The sequence below is a fragment of the Podarcis erhardii genome (genome assembly GCF_964252035.2).
Source record: "Podarcis erhardii genome assembly, chromosome: 1".
NCBI lineage: Eukaryota > Metazoa > Chordata > Lepidosauria > Squamata > Lacertidae > Podarcis > Podarcis erhardii.
This window is the reverse complement of record NC_138497.1, coordinates 66,540,544-66,560,008: the sequence shown is the minus strand read 5'-3', so window position 1 is coordinate 66,560,008 and position 19,465 is coordinate 66,540,544. Positions and strand designations below refer to the sequence as shown.

At 41.8% G+C, this 19,465-nt stretch overlaps 1 protein-coding gene across 5 annotated transcripts in view; it reads right to left on the bottom strand.

The window, feature by feature from the left end:
* The window catches only part of HIPK3 (homeodomain interacting protein kinase 3), a 64,092-nt gene that overhangs the window by 34,434 nt on the left and 10,193 nt on the right, over nt 1–19,465 (bottom strand). For all 5 annotated transcript variants that reach the window (XM_081834038.1, XM_081834042.1, XM_081834040.1 and 2 more), the window contains exon 2: nt 3,770–4,871. In XM_081834038.1, the coding sequence (XP_081690164.1) occupies nt 3,770–4,869 (1,100 nt within the window). In that variant the 5' untranslated portion in view covers nt 4,870–4,871. The remainder of the gene's footprint in view (nt 1–3,769; nt 4,872–19,465) is intronic.

The window sequence follows — 19,465 nt, the reverse complement described above, 5'->3', positions numbered from 1 at the left end:
GTCTGCTGAAATTTAGCCCCTTATCTTAAAAGGCTGCCTTTAATTCATGTAGTAGCCCCTGCCTCTTCCCTAACAGTAACTAGGCTTAAAAGCATAGCAGCTGACTTAGAGCATGCTGACCTTGAGCAAATGAACGCACTTAGCAGCATGTACTTCTGGCTTATTTCACTGCACCAGCGAAACAGCCTCACCATCTATAGTAGTCAACAGTTTCTGGCCACCACCCCCTGCCTATTTTAAGATATCCCCCACAACATTTCAGTGATGCACAGTTCAAAGTGATAGAATAACATCTGAGGCCACATTCCAGCTCAAGTTGTTTACAGAGGAATCTGGTTCTGGTTCTCATGCGCTGCTTCTTTCATCAATGAGTAGAATATGGTCAGAACTATGTATTTCCACTTATACAACACGAATATACATAATTTCACAATATCCCTTGAACAACAGCTAAATCAAGGGTTGTGGGAAATGTTCACTTATAAAAAGATAGCTAAATCATATCAGCATGTGACAAGATGGAAAAATATGAAAGGCAGCAGCTTTTGCTCACAAATACTATATATAGCATACCACATGTAGAAATAAATTTTGTTTCGGAACTAAAAATGTAGCTAGAAATGTAAAAACACCTGCTTATCTGCTTTAACAATGTCTGCTGAGCTTTACCATTAAATATTATCAGAATGCTCAGCCTAACCACACTGAATTTCTCCCCTTGGGAAACTGTCCTAAGATTCAACTTTAATACAAAGGGCAGAAATGATATTCATTTATCAGTCCTCCAAGTACAGTTTTGACCATAAAACAATTTATTTTTAAAATTATCAACTAACCTTGGTTGTGTCATCTTTAATCTAATCCTAGTCACCAACCAAGTACAGTGGTACCTCGGGTTAAGAACTTAATTTGTTCTGGAGGTTCGTTCTTAACCTGAAACTGTTTTTAACCTGAAGTACCACTTTAACTAATGGGGACTCCCGCTGGCGCCGCGCCACCACCGCACAATTTCCGTTCTCATCCTGAAGCAAAGTTATTAACCCAAGTTAATACTATTTCTGGGTTAGCAGAGTCTGTAACCTGAAGTTTCTGTAACCTGAAGCATCTGTAACCCAAGGTACCACTGTACATAAATAGTTTGTATATAAATATTTGTACAAAACAAAATATGTTGCTCTCTCCTGATAACACTAGTGATTCAAAGCATCTGAAGCTGGATCCTGAACATCTCATTCTAGTATTCAGGAATTTGAAATAATTTTTACAGCTTTAAAAAAGAGAAAACTAAATTAGCATGGTTTCAAGTTTTTTAAAAAAAAAACACAGAACTCTTGCAAATAACATGTATTGCCAGGTAAGACACATATGGTCCAGAAAATGCCCAGATTTCCAGAGGTATACACTTGTCTGACTGTTGCGCTTGTGGAATCTAAAAGACCAACAGCATTATTATGGCATAAGCCTTCAGGGATTGCAGACCACTTCATCAGATGTACGTCAATAACAGCCCGGCTCCACTAGGCCCCTTGCTAGCTATAGATTTCATATGTACCTGCTTCACGAAGCTGATAGCAAGACTGAAGAGAGATAACTAAAATATTTTCTGTCAGCGTTATATAGATATCCAAGTTCATGAACTTCCTCAGTTTTCAAGTACCCCACTTTACATTCACAGAAATCTATTCATCCTTCATATGGCACTTTTGAGCAATTGAAATGCTTTATTCCATATTGTTATACAGCAGTTACTGTTTTTATTTAAAATATCTATCCACTGCCTTTCATTTGAAGTGAAAAAGCAGTATAGAATAAATACGTTAAAATTACAATAGAAAAAAACAAACTAGTCAACAGGCCAGAGCAGAAATAAAACAGATGAATTCAACCATTTGATACTAACAGCCATGGAAAAAATGTTAATGAGATTTAGCAATCACTGAAACGCCAGTGTTGCCATTTGCCTTAGTGCAGAGTGGGGGATGATTCTATAAAGATTGTGCTAGGACTGAAAAAATCTCTCCATAGTCAACTCCAGGTACATCAGGTCTGCTGATGAGGAATCTAACAGAGCTGTGTCTTCAACACTTCATGCATTATTTCTTTTAAACCAGGGTTCATATTATAATGTGTGTTGTATATTTGGTTGTTTCTTCTGTTTGTAAACCGCCTTGTGTATTAATGAAAAGTGAAATGAAAAATTCATATTCTTCCTGTCTCTTTTCAATTTTCCCCACTCAAGAGGACCTCAAAGTAAAACACATAGGCATCCTAATACTCCAAAGCAGACCTGCTTTGTTTCAGAAGTGGAGCTGAAGCAGGCGCATTTCCACCACTCCTTATGTCAGCCATTTCAACAGTTGCTATCAATAATAGTCAATCACTAATATCTGTAAAAATATTTCCACACCTTTCTATTTTTAGCAACTCTGCCAGCTTTAGCCAGCATGTAGACTTTATTTCACAGGAATTTAAATTCATTGATACCTTTAAGATTAGATCCAGACTCGTCCTTCTGTGAAGAAAAGAGCACCTGCAGTTTGTGAAATGGCTCAGGATCCTGTTCTGTTTCAGGCCCCAGTACTACCTCCCACAACAGCTCCAGCAGGCACTGCCCCCACAATCCTCCTATTTGGGGAAGTGACAGTGATCGAGGAATCTGCAAAACTCACCTCCTCCCTCCTTCCACCCACGGAAGTGACCAGTTAAACAAAGTTTTGCTTCCAACAAATCTGGATCCAACCCATAGTAATTAAGGCCAACCTGCAGTAAATTTAAAAAACCCAAGGTTAGCCCATTGATTTCCAGGCATAGGCAAACTTGACCCTCCAGATGTTTTGGGACTACAACTCCCATCATCCCTGACCACTGGTCCTATTAGCTAGGGATGATGGGAGTTGGAGTCCCAAAACATCTGGAGAGCCGAGTTTGCCTACACCTGGTCTACACTGAGTTGTGACTAACATTTGACACTTGTTGGCATCCATCTGTCTCAAGAGACAATGGAGTGCGCCTCTGTGGGTTAAGTCGAACCGCTGCATTAGCAGCACCAAAGTGACCTCCCTGGGCAATGTGTATGACGATCCTGGGCTGCCCAGATGACAAGACCCCAGTGGTCTCGCTGATGTGGTCCAAAGGAATGTAGGGCAAAACGTTTGGCATCGGTTTGGCTGCAGGAGTTGCTGGAAGGCGGCATACAAGGCACCACTGGATATCACCCATAATATTTGCATAATAGTTACTACACAAAATAAAAAGTACTCTCAAATTTCAAGAGGTAACATGTACATTCGCTGAATTCATATCCCTTCAACCGAAGATTTAGCTATAAGGTATTTAGCTATAAGGTATATGATAAAATCAGGTTTATATAAACTTTTCTCTCTCTCTCCCAGGCCATCTTGCGCACACAAAGGACATATTCTGAATTGTGCTTTACAAAGCAGAATTCAAAAAAAAAACCCATAACCTCTTCTGGACTATTACCTCATAATCCACTTTAAAAGTCAGATAGTCCAATTTTACACATGACACTTAAACTGAAGTTATGCTTATGAGGACTTCTGTGCAGAACCAAAACAAAAATATTTACACTCTGTTTAATGGGGTAAATATTCTAGGGAGCAATGAAAAATATAATTCAATTCAAGACTTATCCAAATCAACATGCTTAGCATGCAGTTTAGTAAATTGCAGACACTGGAGCAAAGTCAAAGCTTCAAAAATACCAATCAGATGGCAGAAAAATGATTAAATACAGAAAGCTACATACCTGTAGTACCGAGACTGCAAATATGTTGAGCAGACAGTCTTTGAAACATGGCTAGCAGATCCGAAGTCTATTACCTTAACTCTGTACGGCTGCCGGGCAGGATCCACCAACATAATGTTTTCTGGTTTGAGGTCAGCGTGTATTAAACCAAGACTTTTTAGTTTTTTCAGTGCAGTGGCCACCTGTTGCAGAATAGGCCGTATTACTTTTAGCTGAAGAGGACTAAATTTGTTTTGTTTCAGAAAGTCATATAAATTCTGTTCCAACATCTCAAAAACTAAGCAAGTATGGTTTCGATGCTGAAAGCACTCATACGCTCTCACGAAGTTAAACTCATCAGCATTCTCAGTACTCAGTCTTGCTAATATGCTCACTTCTATTTGTCCTTGGCGTGCATAAGATGGATGATTCTTTAGAATTTTGATTGCCACTATTTCATTTGTCCCTCTTTTCCAGCACTTTACTACTTGTCCAAAAGTCCCTCGCCCAAGGAAATCAAGAACCTCGTAAGTATTTTTCACAGAGCATAACACCTCGTGATGCACTAACTGATAATCTCCATCTCCATTGGTACCACTTGGTTTTGAAGTTGCAGTAGCTGTCACAACCGTCACTGGGTTTCCCAAGTTTGTTTGCAACATTGCAGGCAATATAGGCAGTTCATCAACAATCTGCATTGCGCCACTCTGATTCTCCAACTCTTCACTCTTACGCTTCAGTCCACATCGCTGGGGGCGGTCCAAGACGTTTAACCCACTTTCCTGTATCTCAGTCCAAGGTGCTTCCACTTGAGGTTGCTGTGCCTGCACTGCTAATATCTCTGTAGCACCTGCAATATTTTTTAAAGCAACAGCACTGGTCTGCAACAAAAAGGTCTCTCTTTGAGGTCTGTCAAATAGGTTTCTAGCCTGCAAGAAAGTACCAACACTGCTGGGAGGCTGAGCAATTCCAAAAAAAATATCATTCACATAGATCCGTGGGTAGATTCGTTCATGGTACACACAACTACTTGGCTCCACTTTTAGTTTCTTCACACTACAAAAGGCACTTGACTGAGTTTGATAAACATATGGTGGATAGACCAAGACTTGTGAGGCCATACCTGAAAGAACAGGGGAAAAGGGAAAGAGTCAGTAAACTTTGGCAGTTGTTTCCTAATAATTTAATTATAAATCCATGAAAATGTTAAAACTTTTCTGTGCTTGTTTGGAGTTTGCTCATACTACACACACAAAAATTGCAAGTCCTTCTGTACACTTGGATTTAAATACTTGAGTTGCTACATCAACAATACATCATTGCCAGACACTATCCGTTTGGCACTATTGCTAAACAGTACTGTATGTTGTTTTAGAGTCATCTTAAGCACTAAAACTGTGCAACCATTGCGACTCCAAGGAAATGCAGTCTTCATTATACACTCATCCACATTAGAATCTTGAACTGAATTCTTAAAGCAGGAGGGGATTTGGGGTATAAAATGTTCGCTTGCTTATAAACTACTATTCTCCAACTAGAAGCTTAACATAGCACAGTTTAAAGCCTGCTAAGTCTGTTCAGAAGTGCAACACTACATTCAAATTATCATAATTCTGATTTTTCACTAAAGAACCAAACAGCTTTCCAAGTTTATTTAATAAAGGGAAGCAGACTACAATTGTATTTTTAAAGGGTCAACCCTTATAGTAGGTTAATTATATATAGAAATATATCAGTATATAGGAATCTCCATTAATTCCTACTACGGTACATTAGGTATTCGTAAACCAGCATCTTGTCCATATATTAATTTGCTTTTTCAAATTGTATACTGATGGATGCATATAATACATTACTTTATAAACAGCATACTGTAAAACATGCATGTCCCTGCAGGTTATTTAACAAAAGATAAACTATTTTCAAACTTACAGCGTTTATACTTTTATATATTCAATGCCAGCATGCACTTATTCCTGACTCTTAAGTACTTAACAGTGTCTGTGTGTCCTGAGTACTGCCTGATCTAATTATTGGGAGTTAGATTCAGTTGAAGCCTCAGGACTCAAACAAGTCACTTGAGGGGCTCTGGTCAGCCACCTTGACCCTTGTCAACCTTGGCTATTAAAAACTAGTTGGAAGTGATTAACTGGATGGGTCTAGGGTCTAGTGGTTAATGCTCCTTGCAAGATGGCATAGTACCAGCTGCCTTGAAGGATACAGTGGCACAGCCCCACTTCAAGATGCCCACATTGTCCCTGATCATTAGTCATGGTAGCTGGGAATGATGAGAGCTGGAGCTCAGCTATACCTAGATGACATCACATTGGATACCCCTGGCTTGGAAGAATGGTGAGTAGGATGATATTCTTTACATATATACCTCGAGAATAAAATCTTGTGTAGTGCTCATTCAGTGAGTTTATAAAATGTTCTTCTGACCAGCCTTGAAAGTTCAATGCGTGTGTATGTTTATTTTTGCTCACTTCCCTGTACTAGTAATAAATTTTGTTTGAAATAACCACAATTGATTAACTACAAAGACATTGGGAGCAAGCAACCATTCAGGAATGTAGTATTTATATACCTTCTTGTTAACTGTGCTCAACATTATCTCAGTATTCTTTACAAACAATGGTCCATAATGTTTTCTCAGATTGTGGTGTCCAGGACCTGGTGTGAGGAATTTGCTGGTTTGGCTGCTTTCAAGGCCAGTGTGCACCAGGTGCCTCAAAAACATGACTTTTCCACAGTCTTTCTCCCAAACTTGAGAAGGGGGGTAGTACAATGAAATTGCTGGAACAATCTACCCATATCTGCTGTTTTAAGGTTCGTCACTCATTACAGACAGCAGCACACTTGTGAGCAAAAAAAATGGAAGTCCAATATTACTATTTTCCATAACACAGAGAAGTGAAGCTACATTCACAGGCAAGAAGAGATTTAAACTGGAATTCTCCTGTTTTGTTTTTAAAGGTCCTCTTTTATCAATATAGTAGAAGCATCTACTGCATAAGGCAATTCATTACTGTAAAACACGTTGCCATTTGGGAACTTCTCAATCGTTAAAGTTAGTTTCTTCTTTCAACTTGCTTCCTCAACTCAGATGCATGACAGCAGCGATCATGTTTTCAAAATTCCAAGTGAAGCTAACACCAGAAGTATCCACAACTTGTAGGCACACAAAAATATATTACACATGGAAGGCATGAAAATTTGAGTCCAGACACCCTTCTCAAGTAAAGCAATTCTGCAGCACCTAAGCAAAGGTTTTGTCTGAATGGTAACTAAGTAATAATTCTTTGTAAATGTGAACCTGCTCAACCATATGGCTGGCCTGCTAATCTCTTGGACATTGACAGATCTGAGGATAGCTGCCAAAGCTGCTCTGCCCCGAATGGAACGAGCCTTGATATGACCTTCAATTGCAAGCCCTGTCAAACTTAAAAGCAAGAAAGTAACAGAGGTACTCAGTCAATTTGTATATTATTAAAAGTACTTAAATAGTACTATAACACTGGTCTGAAACAAGATGACAAACCGGTAGGATTACCAAACTTTCAAAAGGGAAAAATATAGTAGTCATGGGAAGCTACACTGATATCTGTTGGAACTCAAACTCTGCCAAGATTCAGTTACAGATAGGTAGCCGTGTTGGTCTGCCATAGTCAAAACAAAACAAATTCCTTCCAGTAGCACCTTAAAGACCAACTAAGTCAGTTCTTGGTATGAGCTTTCGTGTGCATGCACACTTGCACACTTGGTATCTGAAGAAGTGTGCATGCACACGAAAGCTCATACCAAGAACTGACTTAGTTGGTCTTTAAGGTGCTACTGGAAGGAATTTGTTTTGTTCTGCCAAGATTGTAAGGCCCAACAAAATCCTCAACTGCCTCACTGACAATTTCATTTTCCAGAAGGTGGAAGAAGCAACAAGGGGCTCGTCTATGTTGGACCTGGCCCTCACCAACAAGGAGGAATTGATTGACGATGGGGAAGTACTGGGAAACTTGGGAGGAAGTGATCGTGGCCTCTTGGGTTTCAAGGGAAAATTGAATATAATCAGACATCCACTCTAGACTTTAAGAAGGCTGATTTCAAAAAGCTTAATGGGTGAGATCCCATGGGCAGAAATACTCAAAGAGAAGGGAGTCCAAGATGAATGGTACTTTCTTAAAGGTGAAATATTGAGGACGCAAATGCAGACAATTTCAACAAGAAAGAAAAGTGAAATTATAAATTATAAATAATATGAAGGCAGAGGTTCCCCACCTATTTCAAAACAAGCCTTACTACATCAAGAAAAAAAACCCTAACCAATCAGCTTTCACTCTCCTCTACCTCAGCATCCCACAGACAATTTTTGTTGTTAATAACACACATTTAACAAATGCTATACTTCCATCACATTCTACCAAAGAGATAGAGATCTTTCTCGCTGCTGAAGTACTACCAGAGAGCTCCCACCATACTCTTATACATGGTTGACTAGTGTAGGTTTTAGTTAGAGTAATCATTCTTCTAGAGATAAAATAAATTTAAAGCATTGTACCTTTATAGATTTTAGAATAAATAAATCTCAAAACAAACCACAGCTCAGAAATTAATTGCCATATTTTGTAAACACAACAAATTATGTTTGTAAGCAGAGGTTATTACATACAAAAATTGCAATGAAGACAGATAAACACAACAACCTCTAAATACTTAGCAACAAATCAAAACATTACTATTTCTTTATCAGTAACAAATTTATTCCTCTCTTTCCATTACTGATTGTCCATTATTCTTTAAATGCTCTTTTAAATGATATTTCAAAGCTTAGTTGCCAAAATAAATAGGAAATGCATATAGCACTGCAGTACACCATTAAGTATACGATTAAGAAACATTCTTTACTCCTGAGTCTCTAAGACAGAGGTAAAGAACTTTTACCCTGGGGCCCAACCTTGGCCCACCAAGCCATTCCCACCAAACCATGGATCAGCTGCCCATCAGCTGACATCCCCTCTCACATCAGATGTGCAAAAAGCAGAGAGGAAAAACTGGCTGCAACTGAGCAAATCAGCCCTAGGACATAGGAACAAACAAAGCCTTTCCCACTGCCTTTGCAAGCCCACAAGTCAAGCATAAAGTGGCTCAAGAGAAGAGACTTGTAGCATATTGGTGAAAAGCAGGTTTCTTTCCTCTAGTTTGTACAGCTCCACCACTAGTGGAACTTCTTGTGTGCACAAAAGCCAGGAAGAGCAGTCTCCACTGTACCAAGGCTGTAGCCCAGCAGACTGCTCCCCATTTCCAGCAGGGCTACAGCTGTCCTTAGCTTAGCTGGTGAGTGTGTTTCTATGAAAGGAGGGAATGATTGAGAAAGAGCTAAGGGAGCCACTTGTCTGTAATTCAAGGCTTAAAATAAAATGCAAACTAATAATAATATAATCAAATGCAAATTGAAGAAAAAGACAAAAGCTGAGTTCAAAGCCCCACTGTCCCCAACAGTCAAGTAACCCATCTACCACAATTCACAGAAAAAGCCTTGCATTATAATTCATATTGACAAATATTGAAGAATACATTTGCAAGAATCTTTGGACAAATAGCTGATAATGTTCATGCATGCACTGAACTGACTGTCCCAATATTCTACAGCGTACATACAGATTTCTTTCTCTGCTTCTTGTTTCTTTGCTGCATCAGTATAAAACAATATGGAACAAATTACATGCAATGTATCATGTAATCAGTGGCAATGACAGCAAATTCCACATGCTAATTATGTGTTGAGTGAAGTACTTTTTTGCCGATTGCGAATCTACTTCTAAATCAATTTAATTGTAAAACTCCAAGTTCTCATCTTCTGAGAGTAGAAGAAAATTATTTCTACTTTTTCCACACCATGCATTAATTTCTAGACCTCTCTCACACTCCCATAAATGCCTTTTCCCCCTAAAGTTACATTATTAAACCATGATCTGAAGCAGTTTAATCCTTGCATATTTTAAATAACTTTAGTAAATAACAATCCACAAGTTCATACAAAATATGATTCATTCTATTCTGAAGTGAAAGCTTTCATTAGCCTGCTTTGTATTCCCAATCACCTGAACTAGTACAATTTATCCTATGACTTTCTTCTCTTTAAATAGCTACTATCCATTTGCTGACAAGCTATATTGTATCTCCACATCAAGGACAAAAGATATTTAAACAATCATTCTTAAACGATATGTAAAGTACCGTATTTTTCGCCCCATAGGATGCACCAGCCCATAGGACGCACCTAGTTTTTTGGGGGGGAAATAAAGGGGAAAAAAATATTTTTCCCCCCCAGGTGCGGGGCTGGGTCGGGGGAAGCCCGAGCTTCCCCTGACCCCAGCCCCCAGAACAGGCAGCTCTCCGCAAGCCATGGGAAGCCTGTGAAGGAGAGGCGCTGCGCGTAGAGGGAGAACTGCGCAGCGCCCTTCAAACGAAGCTGGAGACCCTTCTGTTCCTCCTCCCGCTTCGCAGGACAGGCACCTCGCTGGGAAGCTGGAGGAGGAATAGAAGGAGACCCTTCTGTTCCTCCTCCCGCTTCGCAGGACAGGCACCTCGCTGGGAAGCTGGAGGAGGAATAGAAGGAGACCCTTCTGTTCCTCCTCCAGCTTCTAGGCAGGCGCATGGCTGAAGGGGCGCTGTGCAGTTCTCCCTCTCTGCGCAACACCTCTCCTGCGAAGGAGAGGCGCTGCACGGAGAGGGAGAACTGCGCAGCGCCCTTCAAGTGAAGCTGGAGGAGGAACAGAAGAGGCTGCTTCCAAAGCCGCGCGTCACCTCTCCAGCTGGGAAAGGGTCACGGGGCTATTCCTTAGCCCCGCACACACTCTCCGGGCTGGAGAGGTGGCGCACGGCTATGGCAGCAGCCTCTTTAGCCGCGCACCACCTCTCCAGCCCGCCTTTTGGGAGTTTTTCCTGCCTGCCTCCCCCCTGCATTCGCCCCATAGGACACACACACATTTCCCCTTCATTTTTGGAGGGGGAAAAGTGCATCCTATAGGGCAAAAAATACGGTAATCTCAAACTGGATTTGTTATTTATGTTTATACCCCTCCCATAATCCAGGGCCTACAGATGCTCCACAGCTCCTGGACAGAATGGGGGGGGGGGATCCAATTTCAATCAAATAGAAACTGCTACTATATGTTGTGGTGCAGGGGAAAAGGTGGAAGAAGAATAAAAATATTTTCATTTGTGTTAAATGGGAAACTATTGAAACTGCCAGACTAAGAAGTTAATTGCAACACTCTAAATTCCATGAATAAAAGGCACTTTGGCTTTCTAGTTTATTTACCAAAAGAAAAAACCCTCCATTTCCTAAGGAGTTTCACCTGGCAGTTCTGCATACATATAGACATGAATATATACCACTAATGCTAATATACAAATCATATGATCGCCACTAAAAACAGAACTGAAAGAAGTGTGCATGCACACGAAAGCTCATACCAAGAACTAACTTAACTGGTCTTTAAGGTGCTACTGGAGGAATTTTTTTATTTTGTTAGAACTGAAAGAGTCATCTTTCCAGAAATTATTAGCCAAAACTAGTTTTTTCTAAAGTTAGAAAAGTGATGACACTTGAAAGCATCCCCTAGTCTCTGTGTAACCAACCCAACACACTGCACCTCTGTTGGAAAACTAATTCTGCAACCACTTTAGTCATACAATCATAAGAGTTAGAAGGGACCATGAGGGTCATCTAGTCCAACTCTCTGCCATGAAGGAATCTTTTCCCCCAAGTTCTAAGACTCTAAGATTGAGAGTCTCATGCTCTGCCGACTGAGCTTGTTATATAAAACACTCCCAAGTCCTCAAAAAGCAACTCTAGGAAGAAATTGGTGGTAACTCTGTCACAGGACGTCATGGACTGTCAGGATGCAGAGGATGGTGGGAGGCACTAGCTGGGGAATCCCCATGGGAACTCTCAGGAGAAAACGGCTTACAGCCAGGGGATTGGTAGTAGGACAATGATGAGTGGTCAGAGGCAGAAGAGGGAGCAAACTGGGAGGAGGAGGAGGCGTCGGAAGCTGAAAAGGCAACAGGGTTTAGTGAGCAAGAAGAGGCTGGGGCAGAGAGCAACCCAAAATCAGAGGCAGAAGGGAGCGGGGAGGCAGAGATCAGGCAGGCTGAAGAATCTAGGGAGTCTCCCCTTCCCCCATGGTCTCCCAGAATGCAGTGAGAAATGAAAAGGATGGAGCAAAGAGAGACAAGATGACAGAGTCTTAGGCTCCCAGGGAAGGAACCAGGAGAGGTGCCTTAGAGAACAGTGGGAAGGAGGGGACCTTTGGACCTCACAACTGCCTCACTGGGGCAAGACCTACCGGGAAGAGTTGCTTGATCACAAGGCTTGCACTGTTTTGGTTTCTTTTAATAAAGAGTTAACTTCTCTGGGTGTTTTACTCCTGACTCCTGTTCCTGACAGAATCTCACACCACCACTACCATTATAGGGAAAATTAAATAACAGAATCTTAAGTTGGATATAGTACAGGCAGCGACTATTTTATACATGTCCAATTGACACGCAAGCACACACACGGTCATCTCTACCACCCCGGAAGTGGCCTGAAAACAGGGTGGGGCCTGTATGTCCATTTGTCTCTAATCAACATCCAAGAAAATCAGCCAGCAACTGACAACAATATCCAAACATTCCCCTAAAAAGCCTATGACTGTCTGGATTTCTCTCTTTTAATTTAACACAGTTATTACATGGGGGTGGGGGAGAGGGATACCCAGTTGTGGAACCCCACTTGTGCAATGGACTTTGGCTTGCACAAGCAAGGCATCTATTTTCTCTCCTCCCCCTCCAGCCTCCCTCCCACCCACCCCATACCAAATCTACTCTGAAAGGTTGGGGGTTGCAGGGGGTGGGGAGAAGATGAAGGGGAAATCGCTTCACATCCACAGGCAATGCTGGATTTCATCCAAAATCAATTCTAGGCAAAACAGTATGCTTTCTTTTACAAAAACCAGTAAGCATTTGTCAAGCATTGAGAAGTGCCCATCTACTTTACCTACCTTAAAGGTAAAGGGACCCCTGACCATTAGGTCCAGTCGTGGACGACTCTGGGGTTGCGGCACTCATCTCGCTTTATTGGCCGAGGGAGCCGGCGTACAGCTTCCGGGTCATGTGGCCAGCATAACTAAGCCGCTTCTGGCGAACCAGAGCAGCACACAGAAACGCCGTTTACCTTCCCACCAGAGCAGTGCCTATTTATCTACTTGCACTGCGTGCTTTCGAACTGCTATTTGGTGGTGGAGTCTCCTTCTTTGGAGGTCTTTAAGCAGAGGCTTGACAACCATATGTCAGGAGTGCTCTGATGGTGTTTCCTGCTTGGCAGGGGGTTGGACTCGATGGCCCTTGTGGTCTCTTCCAACTCTATGATTCTATGATTCTATGATTCTATTTTGGCAGGAGCAGGGACCGAACAACGGAAGCTCACCCCATCGCGGGGATTCGAACCGCTGACCTTCTGATCAGCAAGCCCTAGGCTCTGTGGTTAAACCCACAGCGCCACCCATGTCCCTTTTACCTTCCTTACATATAGTTTTATCATTTCAGACATCATATCATAGTCCCATTGCTTTCTTATCTAATCCTTGAAATAAGAGAACGCATCTCAAGTTTACACTTTATCTAACTGAGAAAGCCACTGTTCCATTACTAACACATCTGTCTTAAAATACATTTATGCTCTGTAACAATAAGAAAATAATTTACTGAAGGACACACAAAATGTATCTACAGCATGGGACTATTGCAGTAACACTTTCTGGGGAATCACAGGCATTATAACTGTGCAAATATGACTAGAGAAATCTTGAGAGAGAATTATTCACACTCTCACCAAACTACAATTCCCAGGATGCTTTGGAGATAAAGCTAAGATGGTATAAAAATCAGTATATATGTATGTCCCAAGTTGATTTAAATAGAAAGCTACATGTGTATCTGAATTTGATTGGTAGGTATAGAAGTGGAACAGCTGATAGACATGATCCTAGTAAGAAAATATTTCACTGTGAACATTTTAGAATGTTGGGTATTACCTTATACAGAATTCAATCATTAGTCCATCTAGTCCTGAATTGTTTTGGGGTTTTTCCAACTTGCAGTATTCATCCAGTGATTCAAGCAAAGAGAGTTATTTACAAGTTCTGAAACTTGGAGATCCTTTATAAACAGAGTTCAGCAGGATTAAAACTTAAGAGCTGCACTCAAAACATATGCTCTTTCACTGAGGTATCCCACCTCAAACTAGTCAAAACAAAAATAAAATTCTGCATGGTCATGTATAATGAGTGCTGATCTAATACATTCTTTTAAAATCAAGCACATATGGGACTAATGGGCCTTGTTATTTCTCAGGGTCATCTGTTCCCAAAAGAATTTAGCAAAAACAGAATTATTATATATATACTGTAGCAATGATTAAACGATCCAACATAAATATGGCATTAATTAAAACTTTAATCAAATGGGATGAACAACCCACTTCTTTTGCTGTTGTTGTTGCATAGCAATAAACAGGTATGCAACAAGAAAAATGGAGCAATGGCAAAGAGGGTTTTAAAGACCCCCTGCATGTTCAAACCACTCAATTCCCATCAGTTCCAGGATGATTTTTTTTCTCAGCCAAGCTCCAATACCAGGTGATCTTAATTGGGAGAAAGGTGGTTAAGGTAGGAGAGATTAAGAAAAACAAACAGCAGGCATTGAGATTCCAGCTCCTTCCACAGGCATCCATACACCGCAAAGGGACTTGTTTCCCATGCTGCGTGTGATTGAGGGAGACTCCCTTTTGAAAGAAAATGCAGCTAGAGTCTAGATATCAGTGCAGGGTGTGTGTGTTTTTCTTGGTAAAGCTTTAACCTGTGGCTGTCGAGATGTTGCTGCACGGCAGCTCCCACAAGCCCTGGCCGTTGGCCATGCTAGAAGTCCAAAAACATATGAAGGATCATAGCTGAACCATCCCTGTTTTATGCTAATACAGGCGGCAACCATCTTAGGCATGTCCAATTGATGCGTAATCACCGATGTGCGGGCCCTTTTGGACCTGCAAGAGGGCAGAACAGGGGTGGAATGAGGTGGAACAGGGGCGGGGAAGGACAGAACAGAACAGAACAGGGGACATTTATGCACACTCTGCCAACGTGCGCGGGGGCCCGGAACGGAACCCCCACATGAAATGCTCACCACCTGTATATATTTACAAAATCTCTATGTTGATTAAACAGAACCTCCAATATTCTGTTCTACACACAAACTAGTTTTGCTACAGACTCTGCAATATACAATACAGGCAGGCAGGCAGAGACTGGTACATCAGTGAGTCGATATGAAGGTTGCACAAGGAGCCTGAGAAAACACTAATAAACTAAGCCAGCCTTGTAGATTAAAAACAAAAGGCATTGTTAACCCTCTACTGTACTAATCTGAACTCCCCAACAACAGAATCAACATACCCTGGACTAAAACTAATCAAGGACTGGAAAGTCTTAGGCATACATGAAATATTAAGCTGTATATAATTGTTTTTAAATGAATAAATAATACCAAATGATGTGTGAAGAGAGCAGACCTCTGATTCTGACAATAACATAATCAGACATTGATTTTTAGACAAAGAGGCTCTTGACAGATGCGGGTCAGCAGCCTCCAAGTTGATCCAAGGGCAAGCACTCTGCAGTCTACCCAGAAGAAGAGGACTTGATGCCGAACTCTGCCCCCAAGGCTAGAATTATTCAGCCAGGATAGAAATCAGATGCTGTACAAGCAACATAGCCAAGTGAGTTTTCTCTAACAATCCTTCCGCTACTTTAAAACCATCTTTAACTGTCCCCATTTACCAAGCATAGTGTCTATTTCTGGCACTTGGCCCTAATAAATCACTATCCTTATTTTGTCTTTTGTTGATGCCTTGTAAGATGTTCCTAATCTGGACATATGTGCATTGTACTTGCTATTACTCACAATTCAATCCCCATCCCTAGGTCTCTACAAGCAAACTCTCCCAAGCAGGGAGCACACATATATTTAGAGCTGGCAAAAACACACCCTAAATGTGTCACTTCATACACAAGTGGGGAAAGATTTGAGAAGCGGCTTATCACTGGAAGGGAGTCAACAGTGTCCCCTTTTCTCTTTTTTAAAAAAGCTAAATTTAGATTCTATGGCTTTGAAAATTATCAACCAGTTTCCAATGTACCATCTGAAAGCAAAGTCCAAGACTAGACATTTGCTCATCAATTCTAGCAGTCTTGGAGAATATTGATTACAATCAAGAAGAGACAAAAGAGTATATTCTCCTGAACCTCTCAGCAATTCTTTATATCATGGACCAATTGAATTCTCTCTCTGTTGGGACTCAAGCCACAACAACACTGTGTTCCCTTGTCCTAACTGGAGGGAGGGAGAACAGGTCCTGCTTCTGGGCTTCCCATAGGCATCTGGTCAGCCACTCGGACAACAAGGTGCTGGACCATATAGCCCTTGACCTAATCCAGTAGGATGCAGGTGGCACTGTGGTCTAAACCACTGAGCCTCTTGGGCTTGCTGATCAGAAGGTCGGCAGTTCGAATCCGTTCGACAAGGTGAGCTCCTGTTGCTCTATCCCAGCTTCCGCCAACCTAGCAGCTCAAAAGCATACCAGAGCAAGTAGATAAATAGGTACTGCTGCAATGGGAAGGTAAATGGCGTTTCTGCACACTCTGGCTTCCATCAAGGTGTTCTGTTGCACCAGAAGCAGTTTAGTTATGCTGGCCAAATGATCCGGAAAGCTGTCCGTGGACAAACGCCGGCTCCCTCAGCCTGAAGCAAGATAAGTGTGGCACCCTAGAGTCATCTTTGACTGGACTTAACTGTCCAGGGGTCCTTTACCTTACCTAACCTAGCCTAATCCGGCAGGTCTCTTCTTATGATATTCAAAGGTGGTGCTGTGAGACCTCTGTTCCACCCCAAGAGTTTGATGTGCCTCAAGGTTCCCTCTTGTCCCCTAAGCTTTTTAACATCTATGTGAAACTGCTGGGTAAAATCATCCAAAGGTTTGGGCTAAAATGCCAGATGCAGATGGTAAGCAGCTTTGAACTTGTTTTCATCTTCTAATCCCAAGGACATTGTGGAAATCCTAAGCAGGTGTTTGGGAGCAATTTGTGGGTGAGAGCAAACAAGCTGAAGCTTAGCCCAGAGAAGATGGAAGTGTTATGAGTGGGGAGATCTGCTTATTCTGGATGGGGCTAAACTCCCCCCAAAGAGCCAGGTGTGCTGTTCACCTCTGCTCAGTGGTGGTTACCATGGAGATGCAAGTGGTGTTGGCACCCAGGAGTGTTTTTTATTAGCTTGTGCTGGTTCGCCAGCTGCAAAATCTGGCCTTGCCTCAGCAGCACATACTCCAGCTACATCCAAGCTTACTCACTGCAATGCACTTTACATGGGGTTGCCCGGGAAGATGGTACTGAAATTACAATTGGAGCAGAAGACGGCAGCTAGAACTCCTGAGCCATGTGACACTTATTCTGTGTCAGTTATGCTGGCTGCTTATTTGTTTCCAGGACCAATTTAAGCTGCTGGTATTAGCCTCTAAAGCCCTAAGTGGCTTGGCACTGGGTTATGTGAAAGACCACCTGCACCTGTAATAGTCTGATGCTCAAGTTCAGCATCCGAAGCCCTGCTCTCTGAGAGGATCATAATTAGTAAATACTTGTGACCATTTTTGTGGTACACCCTCTCCTGGTAAGTGCCTATGGTCTCCTTTTTGCTGACTTCCTGGAGTATGTTAAATGCTTGTTTATTCCAGTCTGCCTATGGTTAATTTTAAATTAGTTTTGCTTTTAACTGAGGTTTTATCTGCTGCGGAGCTCTTCCCAGCAGCTGGAAGCCACCATTTTGTACCAGAGTTTCCAAGTCATGGCATAATTCCACAGCATTTTGAGTAAAACAGATGGTGGCAGCCACATGCAAAAAAACAACAACCAAAAGTGACTACATGTGGCAGCAACATATTACAAGTTGTGTTTGAAGACACACAACTGTTGCCACTTTCTTCTCATGGTAAGCACCCCGCCTCCATGAATCTTTCAAAGATTTCCACTCCCCAGAGGTTTTTTTTTTGGGGGGGGGGAATTCCTACCTATTCTCATTCTAAGCCAAATATTTCCCCTTGAGAATGTTTCCACTCCATTGCAGGTACAGTACATGTAAATCACTATGGCACCAAGTAGCATGCAGACTACTTCAGCACAGTTCAATTTTGCCTTTACTGTGCGCCTGTTCCGAGCCAAAGAAGCAGGATGTAATCCCACACACACACATCAACAGATGAGCAGTGGTTAAATCCTGCTCCGTTTGGCTCCTCTAGCTTGTTCCCTGCTATGCAACCAGAGCAAGCAGCATGCATTTTTGAAAACTGCCTGGTTTTTGTAAGCACCTTTGAATTTGGTACTGTTTTGTGATTCCCACTGTCAAAGGTTTCGGAAAAGGATTCAGACAGATGGTGCTGCTAGTCTGCTAAGCTCAGTTGTGATTAAGGACACTTACATTTAAAACACTTCTGGATTCTTTGTTAATTGTAGCTCCTGTAACCTGAGCTCAGCTAACAGCAGCAGCTCAGTTGTAATTTTGATGCCGATTCCTCTCTTCTCTAACCTGAGCTCACGTGTAAATGCAGCATATTAGAAAGGAAGGATAGAAATTAGGCTAGCTATGATACATGCTTCCTTATTGTAACTTTACTTGTTTGAATTTTGCGCCTTTTCCACACTCCTCTCTAACTCCAGAGGGATTCTGTGAGCCAGTTTGCTAGTGTTTCCTAGCAACCAGCTTGCATCTGGGAGGGAGGCTGCTCTCAATTACCAGCTTCTTGTGGGTGCTGAGGATCACAAGATCAGCAAGTGAGCTGCGATGGAGGCAGGCATGATCATCTCATAGACAGGCTTTCAGTGACAACAGCAGGGGGTAAGGTGAAAGGCACAACAGACTCATTTTATTTTGCGGGAGGGCACTGCTTTCCTTTAGTGTTTAATTTTTATTAATCCACCTGGAGGGAATTGGGTTTCTTTCATTGCTTTATCTTTGAGCACACCTACTTTTCCCAGCCACACCCACCACTGGAATGTGCCTTTCTGAAGGCTGGCCACACTTTAATTCAGCCCTTGGAGCAAAAAGTGATCATGTGATCAGACCCAGAATTAACTGCCTTTCTTCCCGTCCCACACACCTCTATCATAACCACCTAACCAACTGCTGAATGCTTTCAAGTTGCAGCTGCATCGTAATAATGCTGACCAGTTCAGTTGTGAGATATAACATTAGGGGGTTCTTTTTTCTTTCATGGAAACAGATCCGTTTTTCTGCTTCAGCAACCTGAGTGGGACAGGTTAGTGCCAAGTGAAGTACAACAGGTTAAGAAGAATTTTCTTTGCTCTGTAACTGAAAAGGGGGAGGTCTACAGCAATGAGCAAATATACAGGAAGGTCCCCATCTTCCTTTGTGCAATGCTAAAGGATATGTATCTTGCTTGATAGAATAACTACATTGCTGACAATATCATTAATATAGACCAGGGGTAGGCAGCCTAAGGCCCATGGGCCGGATGCAGCCCAATTGCCTTCTAAATCCGGCCCACGGACGGTCCGGGAATCAGCGTGTTTTTAAATGAGTAGAATGTGTGTTTTTATTTAAAATGCATCT